The 14,242-nt window shown below is 37.9% G+C and overlaps 1 protein-coding gene across 1 annotated transcript in view; it reads left to right on the top strand.

Annotated features, from left to right (window-relative positions):
- LOC127814135 (SPX domain-containing membrane protein At4g22990-like) overlaps positions 1 to 13,166 on the top strand; it is a 46,487-nt gene extending 33,321 nt beyond the window's left edge. The window contains exons 10-12 of the mRNA XM_052355412.1: positions 1,627 to 1,817; positions 3,325 to 3,458; positions 12,754 to 13,166. Coding sequence (XP_052211372.1) covers positions 1,627 to 1,817; positions 3,325 to 3,458; positions 12,754 to 12,992 — 564 coding nt within the window. The 3' untranslated portion in view covers positions 12,993 to 13,166. The remainder of the gene's footprint in view (positions 1 to 1,626; positions 1,818 to 3,324; positions 3,459 to 12,753) is intronic.
- Positions 13,167 to 14,242: the final 1,076 nt, after the last annotated feature.

Below are 14,242 nucleotides of genomic sequence, written 5' to 3'. Positions count from 1 at the left end.
CAGATTGGGCTGGATTAGTTGAGGACAACAAATATACAACCGGGTATTGAACTAAATTATGGAGAAATCTTGTGACATAAAGGAGCAAGAAATAGTCTGTTGTGGCTAAGAGTAGTGCTGAAGTAGAATACCGAGCAACTACACAAACAGTATGTGAACTTATTTGGATCAAGAGACTTCTACAGGATCTAAATATTCCTAGAATAGATCCTATAAAGTTGTACATTGACAGTCAATCAGCAATAAGTATAGTTCACTACCCTATACAACATGATCGAATGAAGCATGCACGTATTGATAGAAACTTCATCAAACATGAGATTGACTCTAGGGCTATTAGCCTATCCTATGTCCCCACAAAGGAAGCAGACATTCTTACCAAAACATTGTCCAAACTGAGATTCGAATTCTTAGTCATCAAGCTATGAATGATTGATATCTATTCATCAACTTGAGGGAGAGTGTTGGAAAAATTAAAAACAAATCCTGATTATTTCTCTCATGGCAGAGAACTAAGTGATAAGGCTGTTAGGAGTTTTCAACAGTAAGGATGAAGTGATATGGTTGTTTGGAGATAAGAGAGGACTACAAAGATTAAAGTGACTACGTGATAAGGCTTTGTGATTAAAGGATGAGGCAGTTTACAAGGATGAGGCAGTCTACTAAGCAAAATTCAAATTTATTCCTATTTTTTAGGAGATGCTGTAGAAAAATTCTTGTATATATATTTCATTCGTGAATTCAGTATGAGATCGATTAAGCTTCATGTTTAATCGAGTAAGCTTTCTTTTTTAATCGAGTAATCCTTTCTAATTACTCGAGTAAGCTTTTTCTTTACTTGAGTAATCTTTTAAATTAATCGAGTAAACTGTCCAATTACTCAAGTAAGGTTTCCCAGTTACTCGTGTAAGTTTTCCCAATTATTCAGCTTATTTTATTCTTGTTCAAAAACTTCACTGCACAATTGGGTCAAACACCTGGGATTATTGAGGTGTGACCTAAGGACTTTTGCTTACTTTAATATTGTGTTGAACTGTTAAATCACTCTCTTATCTAAAAACTTAAGGTTTTACAGAGGGTTAACTTTTTCTTTAATATTATTCATTTTTACTCTTCAACAATTATCTTGCCATATGAAACCTCCTTGGAAGTGTTTGTGCTTCTTAGACATCAGAATGCCTGCATGGCAGAGACAAAAATTGCAATTCAGTTACTAATAACCTTGGTTAGAATCCATTTATTCTTTCACGCAAAACAATCCATATTTTTATTTCGGATGAAGGAAAAGTAAACGCATGGAAACAGGAAAAAGAAATAATAGAGAGGACTCATTGCTTAGTCAGGCAGTCAGATATCACATTGCATGGTGTGAGAAAGTTTAATGGTTTCACATTATGGAGTGGAAACTATATTTTAGATGCTGCAAATTATTAATTTACTTCATGCTTGGAAATTTAAGTTGTTATTTTCAACATCTATTACTAGAAAAAAACTGGTTATGCAATTAGTTTGTGGTGCACATTTTTCAGTGCATTTCGAGAACAATAGGCATCTAACATTATTTCTGGAGGCAAGACATGATTAATTTTTTTGTGGGATTTCAGAGAAGTTCTTTGATGATTACAGGTTCAATTACTGATTTACTTCATGCTCAAATATGCTATGGAGATTTTACTCTCTGAATCTAGCGTTGTCACTACATACTACTTCAAATGGTCCACTAGTGCAGTGGCAATTTTTCTTGCATGTCTAGGCCTAACAGTTCTTCCAGTGAACATCATTGTTGGAAGCTACATCAGCAACATGTTTGAAGACAGGTAATTTTGGATATGTGCTTCTAGTCTGTGCTGTAGTGATTATACTGAGTTGAATCTATGATTTGAATAAAGAATTTATTAGCAATCATCCTAATATCCTAGAAAGGGAAAGGAATTGAATCATATTTTAAATTCATTTAGGATATGAAGATTCCATATTCATTCTCAAATTCCGTCATTGTTGACCAAAATGCTTCTAAGGCTTGAGTTCTTTTTTCGATTATTGACTATATACCATGTTTTTATTTGAAATAATACCTGTAGAAGTTTAGTCTCATAAAAATTCAACTATATATTTCAACTCTTGTCCTAATGGGAACTGTCCATGAAAAGACCCTGTGGTGTTGCAATCGGGAGGTTTGGAGATTCCAGAGATGGCGTTATTCTGTTATTTTCTTTTCTGGGATCTTCTTGAAAATTTTAATCTGATAGAGTGGTGTGATGAAAAACCAAACTGGACGTATAAACAATGGGTGTTTGACAATTGAATAAAGAGTATTAATAATATGAGCCAATAATCAAGTTTGACAAAAGGCTGGGCTTATTGATAAGACAAATTAATCCGATTGGAAGGCCTTTTCTTCCATAGGAGTGGTGGACTCATTTAATCCAATTCTGAAAAATAAATATTGCCAGAAAAAATCTATATGTAGTTTGGTTTAGTTCTGTTCCTTTTTATTTTTTATAGTAAGTTTAGAATTGATGGTTCCACCTCTAGTAGTCCTGTGAGACTCTCTGGAAGTAATAAATTCCCCCCCCTTCTATTCTTGATTTAATCTGAAACACAAGACCAAGAAAAGAAAAATTTTGAAAAACCAGTTTTTGTCAAGCTTCCACTGGTTGCTGGGCAGAGAGACCACTGGATTTTAGTTTCTTGCTCATTGAATTATTTGCTTCTTTTTTTTTTTTAAATTTACTCAAGAATCATTTTGTGTTGTCCTGTTTGTCCATGGTACACTGACATTTTCCTGAACAAGAAGTGAAGTTGATCTTTACTTGTGAAAATTATATCTTCATACCCCCACCTCTCCCCGGTGGCAGGAGCAGTATGGCAGAGACATATGATAAGCATTCTTGTTTTTAAGTATCTCATACTGGTTTCCCTGTTTCTCAAGATCGTCACTGATTGCCATAGACGTTGTTTCTATATCTGAGCATATATGGATCTTGAATATGGCACTGCATTTGCTCTTGGGACTGATAATTCAACTCATGTGCACAATATAACATAAATTGCAATTAGCCGTGCTTGTTTGTGTGTATATATATAGGTACACATTAGATATTTCTTGTCTTGAGCCCCTTGGGAAGCATTAGTGTCTTATATCTTTTTCTCAAACATGACTATTGAATAAAATTTTATTATATTGCCCATACACAATAAGAGAAGTTGTTTTGTCCATTATTTGTTGCAAATTTATTATAATGGCAAAGTTTGCTCCTTGAATTTGTTTTCTATTCTATCATGATCTGCTGATTCCTTTACTTTCTTTTTTCCTGGTTACAGACAACTTTTATTAGTGTCCGAGTTATGCGTTTGCGTGGGCATAATCCTGAGCTTCCATATAATAATTCCATATTCTGTGCCACAATATGTCTGTTCAGGCCTCATACTGTTTGTGTCTGCTGAAGTCCTGGAGGGTAAGTTTGTGTATAATTGACTTGCTCTGTTTCTTGCTTTATTGTATAGGTATTGAATTATTATGTGAAGAAAGAGGCAAGAGTACAATTGGGAGAAGGAACTCCCCTGAAGAGGAGATTACTCTTGCCAAATTAAACAAAAAGGGAAAGCCTTTTTGATCTTCTCCTCTTAGATATATGAAAGCAATTAACCATTATGCTTGGCTCATGACAGTCGATTTCTTTGTTTCATTTCTCAATAATTGTTTTAAGTTGTACTAGAACCAGTTTTCTATTGTAGGATGAGAGTTAAAAGTACATTGTAGAGTTGGAAATGGAGAATAAAAAGGGATATCTGCAAAATGATTAAGAAATGGGAGATTTGGTGAGTGGATGGGTATGTAATCACCTTCGTAAATTTCCTCATAATGAAAATTAGGCTTGAACTGTAAGCATACACTCTACCACGCTTGATATGATTAATTAACTAGAAGGTTGTCACCACTATACATGTGAACTTATTTCATCTCATATTTCTCCTATATTATTTCTTAATAATAATCTATTTCTTTTTCTCATTTGTAGATACCTTTAATTCTATTGTTTAAATTAATAATATTATTTTTAATTATTGATTTAGCTTTGAATATAGTTTTTATTTTAATCAAACTAGCATGGTATGTAGGCCGATAAACTTCCATTGATTCAACTCGTGGGTCTTTGGCTGACCACTATTCTATACTTCCTAACACTTGGCAAAAAAATTGCCTAGTGCTGGCTAAGATCCTCTGTTTCAACCAAGGGATCTAGGCTAAAGAGAGATCTCTTGGTTCAATCAGCAGGTTTCTCCTCAGCCTAGACCCGCTTGTTGAACCAGCAGATCTTGCTCAGCTCAACTTCAGATAACATGCGATGCTAGTTTGGTAAGAAACTATATTCGGATGCTAAATAATTTTTTTGATCTTCTATTCCCTTTTATTATAATAGTTCATGTTTTTATTAGGAGAATATGAGAGAAGATATGGGATGAATTAATATATTGTGGGATCGGAATAATTACAAACAAATTAATCAAGTTTTGGGCCTCTTTTGGAAATTGAACACGTGAAGCAGCTTTGAAAACAGGCTTTACCAAATGAAGTGTAGTGTAGATTTTCAAACTAGTAAATGAGTAGCTCCTATGTCTATCAAAGTGGCAAGCAATTTTCACTGAGATAATTTCCAAAGAATGCGTTAGAGCATCCTATTAATTGGTGTTGTTGGCCTCCTTTTTGGAGTTTTTGTATTCTTGGGGACGAGCTTGTCCGAAGCGGAGCATGAGAAGGGTGTCATGACCCTAAGGGGGTACCAGGGGTATAATTGTAATTGGTGCTAGTAAATAAAAGTTGTTGTACTTAGCAGTTGAGGCTTAGGTAGCTTGTACTCTTTATGTTAGGAAGTTACAACCAAAGAGGCGCCTATAAAAGGAACTAGCTGTAAGAGGATGGGAATTGTGTGAGATAATACACTAACTCTTTCCCTCTCTTTTCTCTCTCTTAATTCTCCCTCCTTTCAAATTCTCTCCCTATTCAAACTTCTCTTACTGTTACTATATATTCCGGAATTACACTAAGTCTTAGATCTGAGACTTATCATTCTCAGAGCCGATAATGCTAGGCGATGTGAAGATGGTAATCTAACTGAAGAACCTGGAACGACAAATTGGTGACGGAGCAATGGTGGAAGGAACTCGTTTGAAGCAGTTGGAGACGAGGATGGAAGCGTTGGAGTTTGGGATGAATCAAACACATGAGGCCATGACTCAGGGTAGAGAGGACTTGGCGGTATCCAAGGAAGGTATGCAGCGGGAATTGGAGAAACACTGGGAGAATATAGAATAGTATGGGTAGAGGATCAATAGCATGTTCAATATGCTATCCTCCCTACCTCAATTCAGGTTGCCACTTGAATTTTCCCCCCAATCAGTCGTAGATCCAAGTGATTCCAACCACAAAATTTTGTTGAGGCCTATGGGAATGGTGGAGACGAATGAACTGACGGAAGAAGATCCAAGGGTGCAGGTAAGAGGACTAACTCCCCATGCTCCTAATCATGCACTGATGCCTCATTTGGAGGTACCTTAGTTTGACGGATCCAAACCTAGGTGGTGGATCTGTCAATGTGAGAGGTTATTCCAATTTTATAATGTGGTGGAGAGTGAATTTGGTAGTGACCTATCTCAATGATACGGCCAATTCATGGTACCAAGGTTGGATAAAAGCTAAGGAGGTGGAAGCAGGATGGGATGATTTCGCTGAGGAGTCATGCGAAAGATTTGGAGAAAGAAACATGTCTATGCAATTGAGGAATTTAAAATGCTTAAGCAGGTAGGGACAGTAATCGATTATCAAGATAGATTTGAAGAGTTGAGAGCCTTAATGTGGAATGCACAACCAACTTTAACTGAGCAGTACTTTGTATCAAATTTTATTAGTGGCCTTAAGGATGAGCTTAGATCTATGGTGAAAATGATGATGCCAATTTCGGTGAGGTAGGCAGCTAAAAAAACTCAATTATAGGAGCTTATCTTAGAGTAGGGGTGTGCATCTAGTTATAACCGAACCGACCGAACCGCACTTATGGATATAACCGAACCGAACCAACTTGATACACTAACCGAAATAACCGAAACCGAATTAACTGATTTGGACTTTGAACTAACTGAACGGAAAAAACAGCCCAAAAACCGAACCGAATTAACCGATTTGGACTTTAAACTAACCGAACAAAAAACCGAACCGAAAAACAGCCTAAAAACCGAACCAAATAAATCTTGATTCAATCCCTTGAGACATCCTGATATATTAATTTAATTTACCACCAGAGTCAATTCCAAATTCATCTTGATTCCTAACCCCCTATCATCAGCAAACACTGAAAACCAACAAAACAGAAAACATGGGATGAAAAATTCTGACTCATAGAGAGACAATTACAGAGTGGATTACTGACTTCCTACTACACAAGAAACCAAATTCAAATTCCTTTTCCAGAGCATACACGAAGGAAAACTTAATTGCTCAAAGTTAGATTAGTAATTGAAACAAATTAATTGATATCTTATAGCTCCAACTTCCCCATTAATTTTGTGATCAATTCAACATTCAATACACGGATATCCCAACATTGGATATCTTACCAAGGTGAACAAAATCACCTTTCTTTGCCCCCAGGGGCAGATTGTGGTTAGATTAGGGATCCTTGTTTTCCGTAATCAATTGCATTTGCAATACATTAACATGTAACTTCAGTGAAAAGTAAAAGCAGAAAACCAATGAGATAATCCAGAATTAAATCCAATTCATGAACGGAAATTCCACCAAATAAAGATAACACCAACAAAAGCATCACCATGTTTATGATCTCTGACAGCAACATATATCAATAGATAGTTATCCCAAAACACAATCAACATAGCAGAATAATGAAGGCTAACAACAGAAAGCAAAACAATAACAGCACAACACAATCTAGAAATGGCTCAAAATGATAACAACACAGCACAATTCATTCATGCTTCTATTTTGTTCTTACCATTAAACAATAACACTAACATCACATCACAATTCATTATAAAAATGATAGAAATGAATCAAATGATAACAACACGATTCAGGCTTCAGCACAATATCAATATGCATTCATTCATAGTTAAAGCAATACAAACATAAAAGATATAGTGCCAAGCAAGAATCCAAACCAGTAATTCAGACCAAAATGCAAAAGAACATAAACAATTAGATATTTGAAAGCATAAACAGTTAGATATTTGAAAACATAAACTAGATGGTAAAAATCGGTATACTTATAAATGCACGAGATCTTCAACCAGATCATTGACGGTAAGGTGGGGAGGGTGAAATGGCTTAGGGTTTGCTATTGCGTTCGACGGGGTGGGGGGGTGGGCTGGGTCTCGGGTTATCAGGTGCAGGGGGGCTTGGTGTTGGGTGGGGGAGAAGCCGACGGTGAAGGTGTTTGGGTTTAACGGCGATGGCAAGGTGAGGGTTAGCCAGTGACCTAGGGCTAGGGTCGATGCTTCGACGACGAGTGGGGGGGGCTGGGTCTCGGGGGTGGGGGAGAAGCCGACTACGAAGGCGTTCAGCTCTGACGGCGACAACAAGGTGAGGGTCAACCAGTGACGGGTGACCTGGGGTTCGATGCTTCGATTCGACGGGTAGAGGGGGTGACTCTCGGGCTATTGGGTGCAAGGGGGCTGGGTGTTGGGTGGGGGAGAAATCGACGACGAAGGCGTTCGGCTCCCACGGCGAGGTGAAGGTTGACGATGGGTGGGGGGGGTGAGACGATCTTTGCTTGAGCGATCGGGTTTGGGTGTGCTGCGCAAGAAGATCTGAAGAAGAAAGCAATGAAAATGGACAGAACTTGGGTTAGGTTTGGGTTTGCGGGTCAGTTTGGTTTGTGGTTCGTTTTGCCCAAATAACCAAATTGAACCGATTACCCGAAATTTTGGAGAAATAGTAATCGAAACCGAACCGAGATTAATGGATAACCGAACCGGTTAAATTGGTTAAACTAATTTTATGCACACCCCTACCTTAGAGGCTATCTTTTAGAAAAACAAGGTGTGGCCTAAAACAAATTACAATTCTAACTAGACATTGGGAGGAAATTCAAAGGGGACAATTGTAGGGGTAATCATGGGACCTCCTAAGGCGGGCACTACTTTGGCCAAGGGCACGGCAATAGAACAAATAAGGCAATTAGGGCTATGTTATAAGTGTGGTGACCGTTGTAGTCTGGGCCACCAAGGTAAGAGGCAATTGCTGAAAATGGAAGGTGTGGATGAAGAGAAGGAAGGAGAGGACGAAGAATTCATGGGGGAAGAAGCCAAAAACACAGAAGAAGTAGAACTGGAAGATGAAGGAGGAGAAATTTCCTTCCATGCTTTATAAGGGGGCTTATTGGAAAGATTATTAAGGTGAAAGGACACTCAGGGAGGAAGAGGCTAATGGTTCTAATAGATAGTGACAACACTCATAGTTTCTTGAATGAAGCCATTGCCAATGAGCTGAAGTGTAAGATGACAACCACTACACTGTTATCAGTAATAGTGGCGAATGGGAATATAATGTATAGCCACTATAAGTGATGATTTTAAGTGGGTGATGTAAGGGTAAGAATTCATAATGGATTTGAGGGTGTTGGAGCTAGGAGGATGTGATATAATCTTGGGGGTTGATTGGATGAGGACGGTTAGCCCCCTGACATTTGATTTTAACAAATTGGAAGTTATAGTGGACATTGATGGCAAGAAATTGACCTTGGTGGGCAGCCTCGAAACAGGGGAGTGTAAGTTGATTTCTGACAAGAAGTTATAGAAACTATTGAAGAGGAAGGTTCAGATCTCACAAATGTTCTCCATTCAAGCTATGGAAATGGAAGAGGAGTGTACAAAAGGGAGGCACAACAAGGAGAAGACAACCCTTACACAACCCTTCAAGGAGGTTACACATTCCAATGCTTTACAATTACTATTAATTGAATTTAAGGATCTCTTTGTTGAGCTTACATCCCTACCTCCTACCTGGACCTTAGACCATTCCATTCATCTCAAACCAAATTCAGAACCAGTAAACATCAGACCCCACCGATATTCCCCTATATAAATGACTGAGATTGAAAAACAAGTCAAACAAATGCTAGCCTCCTCAATTATACAACCTAGCCAAAGTCCTTTTGCCTCACCTATCCTACTTGTCAAGAAAAAAGATGGCACATAGAGATTCTGTGTAGATTACCACCAACTTAACACCCTCACTATCAAAAACAAATTCCTTGTACCCCTCATAGAAGACTTGATGGATGAACTCAATGGAGCGACCATTTTTGCTAAATTAGACCTATGATCAGGATACCATCAAATCAGAATGAATCCTGTCGACACCCCTAAAACAACTTTCCGCACTCGCCAAGCCTATATGAATTCCTTGTCATGCCTTTTGAGCTTACCAATGCCCCAGTCACTTTTCAAGCCTTGATGAACCAACTGTTTGCACCTTACTTGAGAAAAATTATACTAGTTTTCTTCAATGACATACTCATCTATAGTCCAAACTTTGAACACCACCTTACCCACCTAAAGACAACTTTTGAGATTCTTAAATTCAATCAATTGTTTGTTAAGCTGTCCAAGTGCCTATTTGCAAAAAAGGAAGTAGAGGATTCGCAGCATGTGATTTCGAGAGAGAGGGTTAGTATCAACCCAAAGAAGATATCGGCTATGACAGAGTGGCTAAGACCTCCTACAGTTAAGGAGTTAAGAGGGTTTCTTGGACTGATCGAGTATAATAGGAGGTTCATTCAACACTATGGGATCATCAGCAAACCCTTGATAGAGATGCTGAAGAAAGACAAATTCTAGTGGAATACCAAGGTAGAAGTAGCCTTTCTAACACTCAAAAAGGCCATGACACAAGCACTGGTCCTAGCCCTACCTGATTTCTCAAAAACATTTGTGGTGGAGACAGATGCATGTGATGTTGGGGTGGGAGTCGTGCTCATGCAGGAGGGGAGACCCTTGGCGTATATTAGCCAAGCCTTTGCCCCAAAGCACTTGGGGCTGAGTGTGTATGACACAGTTCCTAACGGTGCTAGTGGCAATAGACAAATTGAGGCATTTTGGATAGCAGTCATTTCATCATAAAAACAGATCATGAGAGCTTGAGGTTTTTGCTATAGCAAAAGCTGCATACCCAATTGCAAAGGAAGAGGGCTTCCAAATTGTTGGGCTTAGACTACACTATACAATACAGACAATGGAGAATAGGGTGGTTGATGCCTTATCCAGGAGAGAAAGAGAAGGTAATTGTCAGGCCATTACAGCTATCATACCGGATCGGGTGAAGGACATAACTGAAAGCTATGAGCACACTGATTGGCTTAAGGAGTTACAATGGGAGCTAGTTGTTAGGCCAATTGGGAATCGAAGTTAATCAGATTTCGGGGAAGAATAGTGGTGGGAAATGACAGGCTGCTAAGGAACAAATCTTGCAATCACTTCATGACTCTCCTTTAGGGGGACATTCAAGAATTAAGGCCACCTACTACCAAGTAAGGCAGCTTTTCTTTTAGCTAGGTCTCAAAAAGGAAGTGGTAGATTTTGTGCTGGCTTGTCCCACTTGTCAGGGTTGCAAGCATGATCACGTGGCACTCCCTGGTTTACTACAACCCCTTGCTATCCCCGAGTAAGCTTGGAAAGGAATATTGATGGATTTCATAGAAGGGCTTCCTAAGTCAGAAGGTAGAGATGTGATTATGGTGATTGTGGACAGGTTGACAAAATTCGCACATTTTATAAGCCTTACTCATCTGTACATAACTCAGGAAATTGTCAGACTGTTCTTGGACTCAGTATTAAGGATTCATGGGGTCCCGAAATCAAATAGTATCTGATAGGGACAAGATTTTTACAAGTAATTTCTGGTAAGAATTGTTCAAAAGTGTGGGGGTCAGGTTGCACATGTCCACAGCATACCACCTTGAGACTAATGGGCAAACTGAAAGAGTTAATCAATGCCTAGAGGCTTACCTATGATGTATGTGTTTTGCCAATCCTAAGAGTTGGAATAGGTGGCTATTGTTAGCACAATGGTGGTACAATTCAAGCTACCACAATGCCATAAAAAGGGCCCCATTTGAGGCATTATTCAGGTACAAAGCACCCCTCTTGTCGGCTTTGATAAGTGCCCTCACAACAGTGGCTGCAGTGGAAGACTACTTGCGACAACGCCAAAAGGTGCTACAATTGTTAAAGAAAGAGCTCACTATGGCCCAGAACAGAATGAAACAAGTGGCGAACAAAAAGAAAAGTGACGAGTTTTTAGTGAAGGGGACAAAGTCTATCTCAAGGTGAAGAGGTTCCTACAACACTCTTTCTCAGCTACCCCATCATCAAAACTAAGCCTTAAGTACTTCGGGCCATTTCCTATAATTGCGAAAGTAGGCAAGGTGGCCTACAAATTGCAGCTACTAGATGGAGTACCAACTCACCCAATGTTCCATGTATCACTGCTTAAGAAAGCAATGGAACCGAGGGCAACTATTAGCCCAGGCTTTCCCTCAGTGGATGAAGACATTGAAGTAGTAATGGAACCTCAGGCCATTGTGGACAGGAGGGTCGCATAGAAGGATACTATTCCGCTTGCACAAGTTTTGGTCAATGGAGTCGCTTACACCCAAATAACACCACTTGGGAATATCTACCAAACTTACTAAAACAATTTTCATGAGCTGCTCATCTTCTGTCCTTTCTTGGGGACAAGAAAGTTTTCAAGGGAAGGGAAAAAATGTCACGACCCTAGGGGGTACTAAGGGTATAATTGTAATTGGTGCTAATAAATAAAAGTTGTTGTAGCTGTTGTACTTAGCAATTGAGGCTTAGGCAGTTTGTACTTTTTCGATTAGGAAGTTACAACCAAAGAGGCGGCCTATAAAAGGAACCAGATGTAAGAGGATGGGAATTGTGTGAGATAATACACTAATTCTTTCCTTCCAAAACTTCTTTCCCTTTCTTTTCTCTCTCTTTATTCTCCCTCCATTCAAATTCTCTCCCTATCCAAACTTCTCTTAGGGTGTGTTTGATAGCATGGAAAATGCGTGGAAAATGTCTCATCCAAGGAATTGAATTCCATCTTGGGTGTTTGACACACTTCATTTTTCATGGAATTGAATTCTATGGTACAACCATTAAAGCATATTTTTGGCTCTTTTCTATAGAAAATTCTATCTAGGGGGGAGATAATTTTGTTTTCTATGTAAATTGAAAAATACTTTCCTTTCCACCTAAATGCTATCAAACACACCCTTACTGTTACATTATATTCTGGAATTGCTCTCAGATCTGAGACTTATCAAAAGGCTCGACTATTCCTCTTTTTTTCTGATTTGGTGTATACAGAGGGGGACAAATAGGACTATAGGAGAGTTTGACAGTAGTGAGAGTTGCATTGATTGTATAAAGGGAACAGTCCCCCTTTCCCTTTTTTGAGGTTGAATGAGGAATCATTGGAATTTCACTAATCAATGAGGATCCCAGTGGCGTTAAATTATGTCTATATTTTGATTATTTTCCAATTGAACCTAGCTTGGAGCAAACATCAGGCCCCTTAAACATCCTCTTACCCTCTCCATAAATATAATATAAGATTTAGAACTTAGCTTAGCAGGAGTTAGTTCTGTAGAAATGCAGTATAGTTGGTCTGATTATGTCAACATAAACACTGGGTTCTCAAGTCTTTTATTTTCTTGATGTTCCATCCAGGTGTCAACTTGTCACTGCTCTCTCGGGTTATGTCCTCCAGGCTATCCCGTGGAACCTACAACGGCGGTTTACTTTCAACCGAAGCTGGAACCATCGCTCGAGTCATTGCAGATGCCACGATAACTGTAGCAGGGTACTTCGGCCAGAGTAGGCTCTTAAACATCACCCTCCTCCCTTCGCTCGTAATATGCGTATCCTCCATTATTGCTACATGCTTTACCTACAATTCTCTTTACTAGATCTAGATCAGTCAGATGGTGTTCAAATATGTCCATAGAGTGCCAAATCAGTCACAAGATCCCTATAAGTTTCTATTGTTCCAGCTCTAGGTTTTTTCTATTAGGTAATTGGTTCGCACTACATTCATATCTTGAATTATTTGTGCAATAAGAGTCCATTGGTTTGAGGAGCCAGTGCAAGTGCAGATTAATATTTTCTTTCTCACACATGTATTAAATATGGTCTTCAATAGAGGTGGTTTAAGAGTGAATAAGTTAAATGATGTTATTTTAAAAAAAAATTAAAATAAGTACTATTAAGGTGTGTATGATTGCATTATCTAGAATTTAATTTTAGGTAATGATTGTTTAAAAAATAAAAATCATCCCACCTCTTGTAAAATAAATTTTATGGAAAGAACTTTTAAATGCTTATATTATATATATATATATATATTTCATAAAAAATTAAGAGTGATTGATTTCATAAAAAATATATATAATAATTATATATTTTTTATAATAAATGTGTGTAATTAAACACATTCTTAGAGTCTTATAGACGTATAATAGGGACAATTTGGCCATGATCTTAACCAATGTGGCCGATTTCGATTTGTGGGGGGACCTAAGCCATAAAAAAAAATACCTAATTCAGTTTTGATATGTTCTATCTAACAGTTTGAGGAGATTTGTCTGATAACTGAGTGTTAAAGAGTCATTTTGATTATAATATTGTTTGATTTATTTTTTCCAGTTTATTAATGATGTAAGGTTCCCATTCTGGGCACACCATAATTGGCAGCTCCCCAGTTCATTGGTTTCTTAATTTTCCTTCTTTTTGTTAATGCCGTAGTTACAGATTTGGTACCGTACATGTGGGGCCCTTTTAAATTTAGTTCTACAAACTACCCTTTGATTGTGATACAAAATGAACTCATGAAAAGTGTAGGGTTGGATGAATGAGTTTCTGAAATTGCTTTAAAAAATAAAATAAAAAGGCAAAAGACACTAATTCTTGAAAACAGTAGTAAAAAAATGGATGTTATTTGTACATTATTTATATATATTTTGAGCTACATAACATACATAAATAATGACATGAATATCTCTCATCTCATTGCACCTTACTATGCTCATCACCTTATATGAGGATATTTTAAATATTAATACATTATTATATAATCTAATGTACCAATAACATTTTCTTAAAAAAGTTGTCACTACAGCTACAATGGCGTCCCATCCATATTTTGATTGATGATTCAGAC

The sequence above is a fragment of the Diospyros lotus genome, chromosome 12, assembly GCF_014633365.1.
Source record: "Diospyros lotus cultivar Yz01 chromosome 12, ASM1463336v1, whole genome shotgun sequence".
Classification (NCBI taxonomy): Eukaryota; Viridiplantae; Streptophyta; class Magnoliopsida; order Ericales; family Ebenaceae; genus Diospyros; species Diospyros lotus.
This window is presented reverse-complemented; position numbering and strand designations above follow the sequence as displayed.